The sequence below is a fragment of the Phyllobates terribilis genome, unplaced genomic scaffold (genome assembly GCF_046119375.1).
Source record: "Phyllobates terribilis strain yellow unplaced genomic scaffold, ASM4611937v1 Scaffold_3__8_contigs__length_932513732, whole genome shotgun sequence".
In the NCBI taxonomy this organism is placed as follows: Eukaryota; Metazoa; Chordata; class Amphibia; order Anura; family Dendrobatidae; genus Phyllobates; species Phyllobates terribilis.
In genome coordinates, this window is record NW_027362763.1 from 8,867,469 (window position 1) to 8,886,721 (window position 19,253).

General features: G+C 52.8%; 1 protein-coding gene and 2 non-coding genes across 6 annotated transcripts in view; 2 read left to right on the forward strand and 1 right to left on the reverse strand.

Annotated features, from left to right (window-relative positions):
* AGBL5 (AGBL carboxypeptidase 5) overlaps window positions 1–8,055 on the reverse strand; it is a 72,023-nt gene extending 63,968 nt beyond the window's left edge. For 3 of the 4 annotated variants that reach the window (XM_073673628.1, XM_073673627.1, XM_073673624.1), the window contains exons 1-2: window positions 6,932–8,055; window positions 3,242–3,367 (exon numbers count right to left, since the gene is read on the reverse strand). In XM_073673628.1, coding sequence (XP_073529729.1) covers window positions 3,242–3,264 — 23 coding nt within the window. In that variant the 5' untranslated portion in view covers window positions 3,265–3,367; window positions 6,932–8,055. The remainder of the gene's footprint in view (window positions 1–3,241; window positions 3,368–6,931) is intronic. The other variant, XM_073673626.1, reaches the window with a different exon arrangement.
* Window positions 8,056–8,156: 101 nt separating this feature from the next.
* Window positions 8,157–8,242, forward strand: TRNAY-GUA (transfer RNA tyrosine (anticodon GUA)). Its single transcript is given in 2 exon segments — window positions 8,157–8,193; window positions 8,207–8,242. It is a non-coding gene; the product is annotated as a tRNA-Tyr (tRNA).
* A 4,565-nt stretch (window positions 8,243–12,807) lies between these two features.
* Window positions 12,808–12,879, forward strand: TRNAE-UUC (transfer RNA glutamic acid (anticodon UUC)). Its single transcript has one exon. It is a non-coding gene; the product is annotated as a tRNA-Glu (tRNA).
* Window positions 12,880–19,253: the final 6,374 nt, after the last annotated feature.

Here is a 19,253-nt window from a genome sequence, read left to right on the forward strand (position 1 = left end):
TACATGGATATTGGGACCATAAACCATTCACACCACTAATCCAATCCAATTAAGGACTCACTCTCCAAGCTCAGTTTGTTTGTTTATTTAAATGTCAATTTATTATTCCACGCATCTGCTTTTCCTTTTTTTTCTTTCCCCTTTTTTTCTTTTTTTATCTTTCTTTGTGTGCATATATTTGTGTTTCTTCATATACCTTGCCGTTTCATGCCTGAGGAAGGGACCTAAGTTGTCCCAAAGCTCGCCTCGTAACATCATTTAATTTATTTTTGTTAGCTATTAAAAGGTATCATAACTACAAGATTATCTTGTTTTTCCCACTGAGAGCAATCTTTATTCTACCGCTGTCCTCCATATCTTCACTCCACGACACAGACAGCGCCACTGCTTTCTACAACACCACTCTCGCATCAGCTATTGACTCGGTCGCTCCTCTTTACATGACAGAGTGCGACAAATCAATAGACAACCCTGGCACAATAACCTCACTAAAAAGCTTCTGCAAGTGTCCAGGGTCGTGGAGCGGCGATGTTAAAAAATGCATTCACAGGAAGACTTCACCCCATTCAAACAAGCAACCTTAACATTCAAATTTGCCCTTACCTCTGCTAAACAGGACAACTTTAGCACTCTTGTATCTTCCTTATCCTACAACCCCAAACAGTTATTCAACACTTTTAACACCCAACTCTGCCCATCACCATCCCCTCCGTCCTCTCTAATTTCTGCAGACTTTGCGACATATTTCAAAAATAAGATTGACCAAACAAGACAAGTCTTTACTTCTCAACCACCATGTATTACAGACCACTGCCCTCCCCCATAACCTTTCTCCTCACCATCACTGAAGGAGAACTTTCTCATCACCTCTCCAAACCCAACTTCACCACTTGCGCACTTGACTCCATCCCACCTCCTCTCCAACCTCGCCACCACGCTTGTCCCAGTCCTGACCCATCTCTTCAACCTATCATTAACTTCTGCTTTCAAACATGCCACGATCACATCTATCCTGAAGAAACCATCCCTTGACCCGACCTCTACGCACAGCTCTCATCCCATATCGCTCATCCTGTTTGCCTCCAAACTCCTTGAACATCATGTCCATGCCGAACTTTCCCCCACTGTAAGGTGGCGCGGGGCAGTAGTGCTGGATGAGGCACTACATGAAAGAGTGGGTTCTGGCTGAGTGTTTTAGTGTGTGGGCCATACGCCCGTGCAGGCGACTATTAGCCGATGGTGTTGGCTGGCAAGGACCATGAATTCCACAGATTAATAAAGGAGACTTCCGCTCAAACATGGGGACTTTACTAAACTGGATAAGGGTTATGTACAAGGGATAGCGGGCACAAGTCTTAAGCACGTTCCTCTGTAGTCTACTCCAGGGCTCTTCAGCTTAGCTCTTTCATCTCTACATCACCACACAGCTTTTAGGCCACAGTTCTGATCAGCGAGTTTCTCTCTACTCGCTCAGCGGTTCCGCGTCCTATCATTGTGGACCTACCGCTCGGGACCCTCACTAGTCCCATGCTTTGAGTCCTCTTTAGGTCCTTACCTTCAGCACTAGCAAGCCCTTTGGTTTCTCGTGGCTCAGCGCCTTATCCGATAAGGATGGTCTCTCAGTCTCGTCAGTAGCTCTCTTTAGGATCTCGCTCTTCCTCGCTCCAGTCTCTTCTACCTGTGGATCACCCCTTGGCAGCGATGCACACTTGTTACTCTCCAAACTCTATCTAATTTTATCCAGGAAGCACAGTCCTGTCCCTATCATTAACCCCTGCTGTCTGTTGCTGGGTAGAACTTCCATACACTATGTACTATGCACTACACACTATACATTCCCTATAACACTGCTACACACTATGCATATTATACTAAGAATACTTCTTACACTCTATACATTACACAGGCAAACACCACAATGCAATACCATTCACATGACACTATATATACAAAGATGCATGACATAATACACATGACGCGATTGGTGTCTTCAGGCGCAGGAGAGCGACAGCCCAGTCCATCACCTTTACACTGCCTCTCATCTAACTCACTCTTTGACGACCTACAATTTGTCTTCCGTCCCCACCACTCCACCAGAAATGCCCTAACCAAAATTACCAATGACGTACCACCAAAACTAGCAGACAATTCTCTATACTCCTCCTTCTAGACCTGTCCTCTGCCTTCAACACAGTCAACCACTGCCTCCTACTACTAGTCCTTTCTTCCCTTGCCCTCTCCTGGATCTCCTCATACCTTTCTAACCACAGATTTAGTGTCTCCCATTGCCATACTACCTCCTCACGCCACCCTCTCTCTGTTGATGTCCCTCAAGGGTCTGTCCTGGGACCCCTACTGTTTTCCATCTATACCTTTGGTCAGGGGCGTACATAGGAATCATGGGGCCCCATAGCAGAAGCGCTAATTGCCCCCCCCCTCTCCCCCCCAAAAAAAATAAATAATTGTCGGGGTCACCAAAGATCAGATCTCACAACTTTCCATCCGTTACATAGTAATTTTCCTCCTGCTGACATCCAAATCTCTCTTTCATTGCCCTATAAAGTGTGATGCCAATAAAAGGGCCCCCCAAACACAGTATGAAACCCCCATGGTGAATTCCTCCACATGCACAGTATAATGACCCTACTGTACCCCACCTCAACTCCCAGGGTAAAGTATGCTGACCCCAATACAGTATGATCCCCCAACTGTGAGCCGCTAGAGAGGATGGTACATAATAAGGGACGGCGCTATACATAATAAAAGAGGAAACTATATAACTAAGGGTGGCGCTATACATAATAAGTGAGTACATTATATACTAAGGGACTGTGCTATACATAATAAGTGAGTACATTATATACTAAGGGACTGTGCTATACATAATAAGTGAGTACATTATATACTAAGGGACTGTGCTATACATAATAAGGCTGCTTTCCTGCATCTGTGTGCAGAGTCAGTGTGCTGTTTTACCAGCGCATTGAGCATGTCCTATTCTAATCCTCAAAATCGGATCAGAACAGGAGATTCTCTGACCCTCTTAGATCTCATTCTCAGATCCGTGATTTTCATGGATGTGTGAATGGATCTATAAAACTGTACGAGTCCGTGGACCATGCGATAAAAAGATCTGGCAGCACACGGACATTTCACACAAATGTGAGAATGTGGCCTAAGGGATTTTACAGATAACATTATCACTCCAAGTCACACAGTGCAGATACAGAATAATACTTACATCCAGGCACTTACCGCTGACATCTCATCTGATCAGAGACGGTTTCTGCTGCTTCTTCTCCATCTGGTCAGACCTTCATGTCCACATCTCCCAGCCACGACTCGTCTTGTCACGATGATCTCCAGCCTAGAAAATAACAAGGTCACATATTGTATATATACATGTGTCTCCCCCGCTCTGCGCCCCTGAATACAGATATGTAACCCCCCCCATTAATATACTATTAGCCACTTAGTAATCAAAGTATAAAGTGATAAGCAGCACTGTGCCCCCCCATTAACTATAATCTGCACCGCCCAATAATATAAATTATTCAGTGTCTGTGACTCTCCCCAATTAACTGTAAGGCTATGTGCACACAGAAAACATACAAGGCTTCACAGTACAAGCAAAGTGAAACCCCCATCATTGCTCTCTACCAGCACCCCCATCATTGATCTCTCCCAGCACCGCCGTCATTGCTCTGTCCCAGCACCCCCACCATTGCTCTGTCGCAGCACCCTCATCGTTGCTCTCTCCCAGCACCCCCATCATTGCTCTCTCTCAGCACCCGCATCATTGCTCTGTCCCACCACCCCCATCATTGCTCTCTCCCAGCCCCCATCATTGCTCTCTCCCAGCCCCCCATCATTGCTCTGTCCCAGCACTCCCATCATAGCTCTCTCCCAGCACCCCCATCATTGCGCTCTCCCAGCACCCCTATCATTTCCTCTCAGCACCCCCATCATTACTCTGTCGCAGCACCCTCATCGTTGCTCTCTCCCAGCACCCCCATCATTGCTCTCTCTCAGCACCCGCATCATTGCTCTGTCCCACCACCCCCATCATTGCTCTCTCCCAGCCCCCATCATTGCTCTCTCCCAGCCCCCCATCATTGCTCTGTCCCAGCACTCCCATCATAGCTCTCTCCCAGCACCCCCATCATTGCGCTCTCCCAGCACCCCTATCATTTCCTCTCAGCACCCCCATCATTACTCTGTCCCAGCACCTCTATCATTGCTGTCTCCCAGCCCCCCACCATTGCTCTGTCCCAGCACCCCCATCATTGCTCTCTCCCAGCAACACGTCATTGCTCTCTCCTTCCCCATCATTATTGCTCTTCCCAGCCCCATTATTGCTCTTCCCAGCCCCATCATTCCTCTCCCCAGCCCCATCAGCCCCATTATTGCTCTTCCCAGCCCCATCATTCCTCTCCCCAGCCCCATCAGCCCCATTATTGATCTCCCCAGCCCCATCATTCCTCTCCCCAGCCCCATCAACTCCATTATTCCTCTCCCCATCCCCATCAGTCCCATTATTGCTCACCCTAGCCCCACCATCCCATAATTGCTCTCCCCAGCCCCACCATCCCCATCATTGCTCTCCCCAGCCCCATCATTCCTCTCCCCAGCCCCATCATTGCTCTCCCTAGCCCCATCATCCCATTATTCCTCTCCCCAGCCCCATCAACCCCATTATTCCTCTCTGCAGTCCCATCATTCCTCTCCCCAGCCCCATTATTGCTCTTCCCAGCCCCATTAGTCCCATTATTCCTATCCAAGCCCCATCATTCCTCTCCCCAGCCCCATCAGCCCCATTATTGCTCTCCCCAGCCCCATCAACCCCATTATTCCTCTTCCCAGCCCCATAATTCCTCTCCCCAGCCCCACCATCCCACCATTGCTCTCCCCCCACCTCCCCTCCCCAGCATTTCAGTAAAAAAAAAAAAAAAAAAACAACAACTTATCTCAACTCGCTCCCCTGCAGCAGCATCCTCCTGGTTGCCGGCAGCTATCTTCCTGACACAGGCGTGCACTGCATGACGACGTCATCAAGCTGCGCGCACCTGGGTCAGGGAGGAGGCAGAGAACGAACCCTCCAGCTCCGCTGCTATTCTCCTCCTGACAGCAGCGGAGCTGCAGGGATCACTCCCTGACCGCTGCGTGCAGGGAGCAGCTGCACCTTGCGGGCCCCTTGGTGCAGCTGCATGGTGGGGACCCGGCGCAGCTGCACCGGCGGTGGTATGTCCACCCCTGGACTGCTACGGGGCCCCCCTGGCTCACGGGCCCCATAGCAGTCGCGTGGTCTGCCGCCATGGGCGGTACGCCACTGCCTTTGGCCTGGGACAGCTCATAAGGTCCCATGACTTCCATTACCACATATACACTGATGATACCCTCTCTGGTCCAGATGTCACCTCTCTGCTGTCCAGAATCCTACAGTGTCTAGCAGCCATATCCTCCTTGTTCTCCTCTCACATCCTAAACTTAATGTGAATCAAATAGAACTCATAATCTTTCTTCCATCTCACCTAACCCCCTACCCGATCTATCTATCACAATTAACAACACCATGCTTTCCGCAGTCTCGGAAGTCCGCTGCCTCGGAGTAAGGCTAAGTGCCCACGATGCAGAAATGCTGCGGAGCGTTTCTGCATCTCCCTGGCAGAAAAAACGCATGCGGATTGTACATGCGGATTGTACATGCGGATTGTACATGCGGATTTTACATGCGTTTTTTTTCTGCCAGGTAGAAGCGTTTGTGAAGCGTTTCTGCATGCGGGTTGTCAAGCGCTTTTCCAAGCAATTTTAGCATCACTAGGAAAAGTGCTTGACAGCTTGGTCACACTATATAAATCCATGCAACCGGCATGGATTTATGTTGTGTGACCAAGTTACAATGCTGCAAATGCAGCATCAATAGTAAAAAAAAAGAATAAAAATGTTGAAAAATAAAAAAAAAACATTATACTCACCTTCCGATGGCCCCCGGTCTCCACTACGGTGTGTCTGGTGTCTTCGGCAGCTCGCGCTGCTCTAAAAAGGACCTTCCATGACGTCATTTAGTCATGTGACAGTCACATGACTAAATGACGTCATGGAAGGTCCTTTTACACCACCGCGAGCAGCCGAAGAGCCAGCAGCACCGCCGGGAGCAGACAGGGGCCATCAGAAGGTGAGTATATGTTTTTTTTTAAATTAAATTCTTTTTTAACTACAGGTACTATGGTACCCGGGTCTGGAGGAGAGCCTCCTCTTCTCCAGACCCGGGTACCATCCACGCATTGAACCGCATGATATCTGCATGTGCACATGTAGTCATGTGGATGTTATGCGGTCCAATGCAAGTCAATGGTGGCAATTTCGCCGCGATTCCGCAAAATTAATGGTAGTGCTGCGGATTTTTCCGCAATGATAATCCGCAGCGGAAATTTCCACAGCATGTGCACAGCATGCGGATCATCATTGGGAAACCTGGCAGACCTTCTACCAAGCATTTTTAATGCATTTTCGCAGCGGAAATGGTGCCACAGAAACGCATTAAATCCGCATTATGGGCACACAGCCTAAAACTCAACTCTGCCCTGTCCTTGAAACCTCACATCCAAGCTCTTGCTGCCTCCAACTCAAAAATATTTCCAGTGTCCATCTATTCCTCAACCCTGAATCTACTAAAATGTTAGTGCCTCCCTGCTAAGTCTTACACCTCTCCAGTCCGTTCTTAACTCTGCTGCACGACTAATCCACCTCTCTCCTCGCTACTTCTTATCCCCTCATTGGCTCCCAATTGCCCAATGTATCTAGTTCAAACCGCTAACACTCACATACAAAGCCATCCATAACCTGTCTCCTCTGTATATCTCCAAACTAATCTCCTGATATCTTCCCTCACTAAATCTCTGGTACTCCCAAGTTACAATGATTTCCTCACCAGTCAGGTCCCATGATCTCCACTCATCAGTCTGGTCCAACTTTCTCCACTCTTCAGTAATGTCCAACAATTTTCGCTCCTCAGTCAGGTCCCACAATCTCCACTTCTCAGTAAGGTCCCACGATCTCCACTCCTCTGGCAGGTTCCACAATCTCCACTTCTCAGTAAAGTCCCACGATCTCTTCTCCTCAGGTAGGTCCCATGATCTCCACTCCTCTGGCAGGTCCCACAATCTCCACTTCTCAGTAAGGTCCCACAATCTCCACTCCTCTGGCAGGTTCCACAATCTCCACTTCTCAGTAAGGTCCCACGATCTCCACTCCTCTGGCAGGTCCCATGATCTCCACTTCTCTGGCAGGTCCCACAATCTCCACTTCTCAGTAAGGTCCCACGATCTCCACTCCTCTGGCAGGTTCCACAATCTCCACTTCTCAGTAAAGTCCCACGATCTCTTCTCCTCAGGTAGGTCCCATGATCTCCACTCCTCTGGCAGGTCCCACAATCTCCACTCCTCTGGCAGGTTCCACAATCTCCACTTCTCAGTAAGGTCCCACGATCTCCACTCCTCTGGCAGGTCCCATGATCTCCACTCCTCTGATAGGTCCCACAATCTCCACTTCTCAGTAAGGTCCCACGATCTCCACTTCTCAGTAAAGTCCCACGATCTCTTCTCCTCAGGCAGGTCCCATGATCTCCACTCCTCTGGCAGGTCCCACAATCTCCACTTCTCAGTAAGGTCCCACGATCTCCACTCCTCTGGCAGGTCCCATGATCTCCACTCCTCAGGCAGGTCCCATGATCTCCACTCCTCTGGCAGGTCCCACAATCTCCACTTCTCTGGCTGGTTCTACAATCTCCACTTCTCAGTAAGGTCCCATGTTCTCCTCTCCTCAGTCAGGTGATTATCTGGTGTTTACAGCTTGTGTGAGTATATCAGTTGCTTTGTGACATCACACAATGTTGCCCCTCCTCCTGTGGTGAGTGAAGTCTTTCCTGCTGTTACATTGTTATCTTTATTTTATTACTGTAGTTTATCAGCTCTCATTGTGTAACATTGCTTACTGTGGAGTTTATTGCAGCAATGTGACATCCTGTGTCACCCACAACTCTGGTCTCCACCCCCGGATATCAGATATCTCAGGATAACTACTCCCATCATTTAGTTTTACAGCTTGTAATGACTCATTCTGTATTAAATCCTCTCTAGCAGGTTGAGTGATCTATGCCTTCGATAGCTCAGCTGGTAGAGCGGAGGACTGTAGAGGAGATGCAGACATCCTTAGGTTGCTGGTTCGATTCCGGCTCGAAGGACATTTTGTTTCAAGCTTCTTATTTTTTTTGCAGTTAAAAGTAAATACTGAGGAATTGAAGAATCTGTATGTATTATCCTCTTGTGGAGCAGAATCTTGACCTTCACTTCCCTCTACAAGCGGTGAAGCTTATCTCAGGATAATTACTGTACTCGATACTACCTGATCATACCCTCGCCTTATTCTGGGGATGCTGCTTATAGCTCCACAACAGCGGGCAGGGAAGAGGTTAATAATTCTGACAATTACACTAAACGAGTGACAGAAAGGAGGTGACCAGGACTGTGACTATAAGAGACGCAGAGGTGGCCGTCGTCCCCGGGGACTGTGGTATAAAGAGTCCTCTGCTACATAAGACACCAGTATTACAAATGACACATGGAGGCTGGGGGGCACATTACACCATTTTATATCGGAACCTCGAAGTGCTGGGAATAGCAGAGCCGGGGAGGGGTAGAGATGGGGAAAGTTGTATATATCGGGGGGGGGGTTCTCTCTTGGTCTTGGTATATATTCCTGTGTGCTGCTCTCTCATTATTTACCGTCTGATATTTATGACGATGGCGATTAGTTTAATTTTGTCTTTAATTGTTGTGTCCTCAGATTGGCCTCTTACCCAGACCAGGAGCGCAGCTCGGGCAGATTTGTCCTGGGAGCAGGGGTTTCTATCAGGAAGATGGTGGGCGCACAATGCAGATAACTTACATTCAGGAGCAGACCGCTCCCTCTGTCGTGTTCCTTCCTCCTCTCCAAGTGGATCTCGATATTTTATAACTTCCCTTGGACGACCATTTCTGCATCTCCCCTCTCCCTCCTGATGCACGGCTGTCACGGGTGTGTCAGGGTTGACAGACGTTCATACGGTGTCTGGCTGCAGAAGGTCGCTGCGTTTGGCCTGAAAAATATCTCCCTGATCCTTTTATGATCACTCCTCTCTCTTTAGGACCCAGCGGTGATCCTCACCTTGCTTGGGGATTATACCTTTCCTTTTAGGACCCTGAGGTATCCCCACCTTTCTGCTGTTAATCAGCACTTCCTTGCTGTGTCCTTAAGTACACTCAGGTCCTCAGAGAGTTGCTGGTGATAGCGTGATATACCTATTCAGGCCTGGGATTCTAGTAGTCGGCTAGAATTACCTTGGAGTTCCTTTGTGGATTGTTGCCGTGCTTTCTCCGGTGTCATCTTGGAGCTAAGTGTATTCCCCTGTTTGTACTTTAGTTGGTAATGGGGCTGACTAGTGCTCACCCCTCCCGCTCCCTACATAGGGCCTAGCTCTATGGTCAGCTAGGGCCAGGTTTCCTGCTTGGCGATAGGTGCAGAACCTATTTAGGGTCTATATGGGAGTTAGGGTTTGTCATTAGATCTGTTTAGGGGTCTCCACTCTCCATTTCCCTAGTTATAGGGCTCCCTCCCCTTTTCCCGTCTTTATGCGCAGGGTTCTCTCCATAGCTAGCGTGACAACGGCTTATAGACCGTGGTATATTGGTTAGGGAAGACAGGAGAGGAAAACTTCTAGTCCTGACCACCCATGTCTTCTTCTCTACTGCTCTAGCATTCTACCAGCAGAGGAAAGTTGTGTGTCAAGCAGGGCTGTGGAGTCGGTAAGCCAAACCTCCGACTCCTCAATTTCCATGACACCGACTCCAACTCCGACTCCCTCATACACGGCTCACGTTTAAGTGATAAATTTCCTGCAGCACAGATTCATCTCAGCTAGAAGTCTAGATCCTTAGATCAGGAATAGGACGGACATTTATAGGACATTTCATAACTTTCCCAAATTCTTATGAAAAAAATATTCCCCATAAACTGCATTGAACTGCTGCACCCAATTTATTATATATTTTAGCAGTCGTAGTTGGTCCATTTTATAATGACTCTGACACCGACTCCACGACTCCGACTCCACAGCCCTGGTGTCAAGTATGTATGTAAATGTATGCAGGCCCGGGATTAGGGGTAGCCAGGGTGCTGCCTCCCCGATGGGACGCACTTTGGAGGGAAAAAATAAATAACATTGCTGAATGCCTGCGGCCATCCAACACCTTCCTCCGGCCGCAGGCATTCAGCACAGTGACGGCTGGGGCGTGGACACCCAGATGAGCGGTGTCAGTCACTGACATCGCTCACCCCTCTCTTCTGCGCCCCGACCATCACTCCTTCCCCACACTCAAATGTATTTGTGTCTATCAGACGTGAATACAATTGATGTCGGCGCCTCCTGGGACAGGAGCAGAAGAGCTGTAATCAGCTCTCTGTGCTGCCGAGACCTGCCCTGTGGGAGACGGCGCACGACAGAGCATGTGATGCACGGACGTCATCACGCCATCCAGCACCCACTGCTGTACAGGACCGAAGAAGAGACAGAGGCCACAGTGTACTGGCAGCCTTGATTATTTGAGTGGCGACGTGTTTCTATTATACTTTTCTTCTGACTGTTCCAGTCCTGATTTTAGCTTACAAATACTGATGTAAAATACTGACCAAATATTGAACGTGTGAACGTGGCCTAATACTGACAGGTACAGAGAGGAGAGGACCCTGCCCTTGTAGCCTTACATTCTACAGGGTTGATTATGTAGATTCTTGTCGTGTCACGGCATCGTTATTGTTTTGCTCCTAAAAATCTAAATTGTAATTTTAATTATTTTGTAATTCCACCTTTGGCTTTCAGCACTGTCTGAATCCTCTCAATCAGATTCAAACATGTCTTGACCGAATTCTGATCCCAGGACTCTTTTACACGTTCCCAATGTTGGAGCATGTAGCGTCGGTGTCTCTGCCTCCTGCCGGGAGAGACGCAGCATCCTCCAGCTCCCCTGCTGCATCTGCCCGGGGTACGCGCACCACGCGCAGTTCCCCAGGCACTGTACTTAGGGCGTGCGCGCGCTCTCCCCCTCTTAAAGGGGCCGCGCGCGCGGTCCTAAAGAGTCCCTGGCCAATGGCCGGAGGACTGCCCTCATATACGGCACCTCCTCCAAAATGGAGGTGCCTGTGCAAGATTGTTGTTTGTGTGCTAACACTCTCCTCAGTCCTCAGGTTCCAGTGTCTGTCTGTCTATCAGCCTTGCCCGCCTGTCTATCAGCATGTCCGCCCGCCTGTCTATCAGCCATGTCCGCCTGCCTTTCTTTCAGCCGTGCCCGCCTGCCTATCAGCCGTGCCCACCTGCTTGTCTACCCACATCACCTGCCTGTCTATCAGCCATTTCCGCCTGCCTGTCTGTCAGCCGTGCCCACCTGCCGTGCGTGCCTGCTTGTCTACCCGCATCACCTGCCTGTCTACCAGCCGTGCTCATCTGCTGTGCCTGTCGGCTTCGGCCATCAGTCCCGTGGGAGTCTCCTTCTCTCACACAAGGTCGGTCCCAGAGTGGCACCTGGTTCACCTTCCCGGTCCCTCCTTGGTTCACGGAGTCGACTAAGCCGCCGTGTGGCCAGGGTCGGTCCGGGTAGGCACTTAGTTACGCCCCTCTGGTCCCTCCTTGTATCACAGCACAGAGGTTCCACCACCCGGATCCGTAACAGTGCATACTGGTCGCCTCACTTGGGTATGTATATAGTTTTCTCTTCACCTCTACCCACAAGTGTTGGATTGGTTTGAGGTCTGGGGACTGTGGGGCCGATCCAGCACCTCTACGTCATTGTCACTGAACCATTTCTTCTCCAGTCTCGCTGTATGCTTCGGTTCATTGTCCTGCTGCAACATTATGTCGTCCTTTTCATACCTATAGTACTCGCGTGTACAAAGTAACTCGTCTTGTAGGATGCTCACATATAGCTCACCATTGAGATCACCATCGATCCTGGTCAGGTATCCAACGCCTATGGCTGTGAAACAACCCCATGTCATCAGGCTTCCTCCACCAAACTTGACAGTTCCTTCAATTTCTTGATCCATTAGCCCCTTGTTCCCTTGTTTCTTCCAGACCCATTTGCTCCCATCAGAGCCTCGTCTATTGACTTTTGTCTCATCGCTCTAGATCACCCGTTTCCAATCTTCTACTGTCCGCCCTTCATACTTTTTCTTGCCAACGCTTTTCATGACGATATTGAAGTCGAGGCATCTTCACCTTTTTTCTGGCCACCATTACAGACTTGTGTAATGTGCGTCGCACGGTGCTTGCATGGACGTCTGTAATCTCACTATTATGAGGCATATGGGCCACCTCCACTGCCGTGTTAGTCGCTTCAGAACTGATAGACCTTGTGATGAGCCATTCACCCAGCCAAATCAGATCTCATACTTTGCACTGATGAGGGGCAGTACCCTGAAACAAGGTCTCTGCAAATTGGGATTCTGCTTTGGCTTTTATCCTAAGTCATATTGCAAGGCCCGATAGTGAATTGTAGGATCGCTGCTTCCAATAGGTGGCGCTAAAGTTCCAGTCCTCTTCCTCTCTGAAGAGACAATTTGCATATCAAAAAAATAAATAAAAGAAAGACAAAAAAATCCTGAAGCTGAAGGGCAGAGGGGTAACCATTCAGTAGATGTAGAAACGAGCAGTGACAGGAGCTGCTATTAGTGACATTACGGCTGACACACGACCTGACCAGTGTGCACAGCACGTTCTCCCATATGGTCTAGCGGTTAGGATTCCTGGTTTTCACCCAGGCGGCCCGGGTTCGACTCCCGGTATGGGAAGACTTACTTATTTTTTTTTTTTTTTCTCACCTTCCATTTCATAAAAATGTGAAACGTCACAGAAAAAAAAATCAATGCGTCTTAAACGAGAAAAATACAAAAGTAATTAAAGAAGAAAATAAATATACAGGTTGGACATTGATTACTGCTGACCTTAGCGAACGTGGAGCCAAGAAACTGATGAGGGTTGTAGTGTGGAGTCAGGGAAAAAGTTACAGAAGGTGGAATAGTCTCATTAAAGGGAACATGTCATTAAAAGGTGCCGAGGGCAGCATGAAAGCATGTATTAGATCCTGGCTGCACCATTACAACCAGGGATATTTGTCCCTTAAATGCTCCTGTGTTTCAGAAAAGATCCAGCCCAGGAGACTAGACCAATCCGGCTCCTCCAGGCGCTGTCAGAGTTGATTGACAGCTCGTGTGTACCTAAGGAGAGACCTGTCAATCACCTCTAGCAGCGCTGGGAAGAGCCGGCCAGGATGGCTCCGCATTAGCCTGGTCTTCAGCTATTATCCCTGGATCTTCAGCGCTTATCTCCTCTGAAACACCAGGAGAATGCTACATGGCGTTTCAGAGCTGTAATTTTTCTATGTTCTCATCGATGTCTGAAGCTCGTTCCTTACGGGGAGGAGTTGTGTTTTTTGCTGACCGTAGAGACGAGCAAAAAGATTTGCAGGATCCCAGTCAGGAGTTCTTGTCGATGGCAGCCAGACCAGGGCAACGAGAACTGCCCCAGCCGACATCACCGGCATCTCAGGTGCCTCTTCTGACGACTCGTTGTCCCCTCGTTTCCTATTGTGCTTTTTTATATTTATTCATATTCATGTATTTTCTACTTTTTTTTTACTCATTCTTCACTTTCTGTTCTTCTCTTTTCTTCATGAATTCAGATCAGTTCTTTGTATGAAGTTGATGCGACCCCTTTAATGCACGAGCATTATGATGGCTCAATCTGCTGCACTATAAATTCACCGTCTTGTTACTGGCACAAACTAACGGATGTGGGTGTGTGCGTGCATGGCCCAGGCTGGGTGGGTGGTGTGTGCGTGCATGGTCCAGGCTGGGTGTGCAGTGTGTGCGTGCATGGTCCAGGCTGGGTGGGCGGGGTGTGCGTGCATGGCCCAGGCTGGGTGTGTGCATGCATGGCCCAGGCTGGGTGGGCGGGGTGTGCGTGCATGGCCCAGGCTGGGTGTGCGGTGTGTGCATGCATGGTCCAGGCTGGGTGTGCGGTGTGTGCATGCATGGCCCAGGCTGGGTGGGCGGTGTGTGCGTGCATGGCCCAGGCTGGGTGGGCGGGGTGTGCGTGCATGGCCCAGGCTGGGTGGGCGGTGTGTGCATGCATGTCCCAGGCTGGGTGGGCGGTGTGTGCGTGCATGGCCCAGGCAGGGTGGGCGGTGTGTGCGTGCATGGCCCAGGCTGGGTGGGCGGTGTGTGCGTGCATGGCCCAGGCTGGGTGGGCGGTGTGTGCGTGCATGGCCCAGGCTGGGTGGGCGGTGTGTGCGTGCATGGCCCAGGCTGGGTGGGCGGTGTGTGCGTGCATGGCCCAGGCTGGGTGGGCGGGGTGTGCGTGCATGGCCCAGGCTGGGTGGGCGGTGTGTGCGTGCATGTCCCAGGCTGGGTGGGCGGTGTGTGCGTGCATGTCCCAGGCTGGGTGGGCGGTGTGTGCGTGCATGGCCCAGGCAGGGTGGGCGGTGTGTGCGTGCATGGCCCAGGCTGGGTGGGCGGTGTGTGCGTGCATGGCCCAGGCTGGGCGGTGTGTGCGTGCATGGCCCAGGCTGGGTGGGCGGTGTGTGCGTGCATGGCCCAGGCTGGGTGGGCGGTGTGTGCGTGCATGGCCCAGGCTGGGTGGGCGGGGTGTGCGTGCATGTCCCAGGCTGGGTGGGCGGTGTGTGCGTGCATGTCCCAGGCTGGGTGGGCGGTGTGTGCGTGCATGTCCCAGGCTGGGTGGGCGGTGTGTGCGTGCATGGCCCAGGCTGGGTGGGCGGTGTGTGCGTGCATGGCCCAGGCTGGGTGTGCGGTGTGTGCATGCATGGCCCAGGCTGGGTGGGCGGGGTGTGCGTGCATGGCCCAGGCTGGGTGGGCGGGGTGTGCGTGCATGGCCCAGGCTGGGTGTGTGCATGCATGGCCCAGGCTGGGTGGACGGGGTGTGCGTGCATGGCCCAGGCTGGGTGTGCGGTGTGTGCATGCATGGTCCAGGCTGGGTGTGCGGTGTGTGCATGCATGGCCCAGGCTGGGTGGGCGGTGTGTGCGTGCATGGCCCAGGCTGGGTGGGCGGGGTGTGCGTGCATGGCCCAGGCTGGGTGGGCGGGGTGTGCGTGCATGGCCCAGGCTGGGTGGGCGGTGTGTGCATGCATGTCCCAGGCTGGGTGGGCGGTGTGTGCGTGCATGGCCCAGGCAGGGTGGGCGGTGTGTGCGTGCATGGCCCAGGCTGGGTGGGCGGTGTGTGCGTGCATGGCCCAGGCTGGGTGGGCGGTGTGTGCGTGCATGGCCCAGGCTGGGTGGGCGGTGTGTGCGTGCATGGCCCAGGCTGGGTGGGCGGTGTGTGCGTGCATGGCCCAGGCTGGGTGGGCGGGGTGTGCGTGCATGGCCCAGGCTGGGTGGGCGGTGTGTGCGTGCATGTCCCAGGCTGGGTGGGCGGTGTGTGCGTGCATGTCCCAGGCTGGGTGGGCGGTGTGTGCGTGCATGGCCCAGGCTGGGTGGGCGGTGTGTGCGTGCATGGCCCAGGCAGGGTGGGCGGTGTGTGCGTGCATGGCCCAGGCTGGGTGGGCGGTGTGTGCGTGCATGGCCCAGGCTGGGCGGTGTGTGCGTGCATGGCCCAGGCTGGGTGGGCGGTGTGTGCGTGCATGGCCCAGGCTGGGTGGGCGGTGTGTGCGTGCATGGCCCAGGCTGGGTGGGCGGGGTGTGCGTGCATGGCCCAGGCTGGGTGGGCGGTGTGTGCGTGCATGTCCCAGGCTGGGTGGGCGGTGTGTGCGTGCATGTCCCAGGCTGGGTGGGCGGTGTGTGCGTGCATGGCCCAGGCTGGGTGGGCGGTGTGTGCGTGCATGGCCCAGGCAGGGTGGGCGGTGTGTGCGTGCATGGCCCAGGCTGAGTGGGCGGTGTGTGCGTGCATGGCCCAGGCTGGGTGGGCGGTGTGTGCGTGCATGGCCCAGGCTGGGCGGGCAGTGTGTGCATGCATGTCCCAGGCTGGATGGGCGGTGTGTGCGTGCATGGCCCAGGCTGGGTGGGCGGTGTGTGCGTGCATGGCCCAGGCTGAGTGGGCGGTGTGTGCGTGCTTGGCCCAGGCTGGGTGGGCAGTGTGTGCGTGCATGGCCCAGGCTGGGTGGGCGGTGTGTGCGTGCATGGCCCAGGCTGGGTGGGCGGGGTGTGCATGCATGACCCAGGCTGGGTGGGCGGTGTGTGCATGCATGGCCCAGGCTGGGTGGGCGGGGTGTGCGTGCATGGCCCAGGCTGGGTGGGCGGTGTGTGGGTGCATGGTTCAGGCTGGGTGGGCAGTGTGTGCATGCATGGCCCAGGCTGGGTGGGCGGGGTGTGCATGCATGGCCCAGGCTGGGTGGGTGGTGTGTGTATGGCCCAGGCTGGGTGGGCAGTGTGTGCGTGCATGGCCCAGGCTGGTTGGGCAGTGTGTGCATGCATGGCCCAGGCTGGGTGGGCGGTGTGCATGTGACTCGCCCCCTGGGCCGTGGGGCACACAGAACCGGCAATAGTGAGACGCTGGGATTAGTAGTGGCAGCCCGGTCCCGCGGCTCAGGGTGGTCAGACCAGTGGCAGTCCCTTAGATATTTTAGATAATGTCCGACTACGCCACCCGTGGACCGCGGCCATTAGGAACCGCCGCTGCAAGGCAGTCCGCTGGGGCCGATGACGTGTGCAGCTGGGATGGTGTGACTCCCTACGGGAAGAGTGCGGCCCCGGGGCAGTGTAGTGGATGGTGGGAGTGATGGTAGTGAGAGTCTCGGTACTGGTAGTGCTGGAGACGCGAAGGAGCACACGGACAACAAATTACAGTCCAGGGTCTTTACTCACAGTTCATTTGTTCCGGGTCACTTCCGTCGGCAGTGACCGCCCGAGCCGTGCTGCGTCCACCAGGTGCGGGGCTCGGTCAACTCCCAGGCAGTTCTGGAGCATGGCACAGGACCCCCTTTTATCCTTTCTCTGGCCTGCCTCACCAGTGACCCACTTTTGTCCAGCTGCCGCGGACTTGTGCGGTTAAACGTGGGCCCCGTCCTCCGCTGTCCTATATGGTGCCTTCCTAGCAGGTTTAATGAGGTGTCGCACCAATAAATGATCACGACGTCCGGTCTTTGGCTGAGGGTAGTTTCTCCTCCACCAACTTGGGATCCGGCACCCTTAATCTGCCTGACCCTTCACCCTGGATTCTCGTGGGTTCTTAGGGTCCCTTCCACCTTCTTGTTCCTGAGCCCTTCTGTTTCTCTGTCTCTTCTGCTCCCTTTCCGTTCCTTCCTGTTCCTTTCTGCTCCGTTCTCATGGAGCTGAGATGAGCCAAAATCTCAGCTCCCCTTCACCTCCTCCTCGGCCTCTCACTAGGCCCTTCTGGAGTAGAGCTCCTACAGAGCCTCTACTCCCTGTCTTCTCCTCTCTGGACAGAACCGGACTGAACCCAGATCTAAGATGGCGCCCACCTTTTATACCTCCCTCTGACCATGAGCCCAGGTGACCAGCAACCAATGAGCTCCTTCCTACGCTCAGGAACCAACCCCTATCTGCCCCTACAGCACTGGGTGTTCCACCCCCCTCCCCACTCCAGCCAGGGACATAGTCGGTCGTGCCTGCACTTCTGTCTAGTGGGAGCACCGTTGAGCTGTCCCTCGGAAATGGGGTGTGTGTGCTGTATGCAGCTAACTGAGCCCTGGTCCATACTCCATCCTTACCCGGGAGTGGAATATCACACCTCTGGCAGAGGTGCAATACCCCTGTAGCGGCCGAACCCTCGGGGCACTACATTCCCCCTTGGTAAAGCACAGCACGTACTCGGGCTGGAAAAGAGCAAAAACAGTTGATTACAGGACATGCAAAACTTTTTCAATAACTTTTTACATTTAGAAACGGACGACATTGTTCAACTCCCTTTATGGGACACACCTTTCTTTTCTTGTCACACCATTATAAAACACATACTAATACTTCTGGAACTCTTTTGTATAAAACATCTTGTAAAACATTTGCATTATCACCTAGCAGCATATTAAACATTCTCACGTAAAACATTTTTAAGTAAAGCGCATTCTTGGATTCTTGGATCATGACCGCGGTGCAACTTGCGACCAGGTGTTCTTTCTTCTTAAAGGTGCAACAGTCCAGTAAATTTGCCTTGAGGTAGACGTTGCAGTCTTTTTATAAAACCAGTAGGGGGCGCTTTAGGAAGCGCAACTATATACAAGGGGTGGCCGCTCTCAGTCCTCGGCCAGTTTTGGGAAAAGGAATGGCTGCTCACAGTCCTCAGCCTGGTAGGGGATGGAGGAGGTTAACTTGCACACAGTCCTATATCAGTCCCAACGGGGACCACACTCAATTTGAAACAGTCCCACACAGTTCCTTTGTACCCTGACGGGTAACTATTTACAATGGCGCTTCTTCTTACTTTCTATCGTCGTCCTCCATATGCTCCTTGTTCCTCCTCGTTATCTTCAGACCCATCCGGACCCTCTTGGTACTCTGGATCTGAGTAGTGCTGTTCTTCTTTTATCCGCTGGACATGAAGGGCATACCATCCCTTTAGGCCTCGGTGTCGGGTGTAGGACACAAAGTCTCCTGGAAACAGATCCCGTTCCGGATGGCCCTCTGGCAGGTGACCCTCCACACCCCTCCTGTCAACATGGATGTCTGTGGCGGTGGCAGAGTCCCGAATGAACCCCCACCCTTTCTTCAGGTGGAACTTCACCACGGTCCCAGGTGTTTTAGGACCGCGTGCTACATGGGGGTTCCGGCGGGTGCGCGTCTTCTCCTCCGCGCTTCGGGCCTGAAGCTGCTCCCTCTTCCGGCGCCGTGCCCGCTCCTCCTCCGGACCTGCCAATTGAGCATACAGGTCCGTGCCCAGGGGTGGTGGTTTCGGGACCGGGGGCGCATGCGGTTGGGAGGCGTCTGGGGTGGTCAGGCCTTGCGACCGGGCCAGGAACGGGCCACTTCTTACCGCGCCCAGGGTCAGAGGACACGACGGGGGGCGTGGTTCAGCGACAGTGCTCGTGGCTTGCGGCATAGGTGTTTGCGGCGGGCGCGTGGAAGCTGCAGCGGCTCCCAGGACTCCTGGCTACACGGCGGGATCCAGAGGTAAGGCTACGGTGTCAGGACCCAGGGCAGGGGCGTCCGTCTTACTTGCCTCTTCTGCAGCGTCGTCCTCCATTCTGTTTTCACTGCCC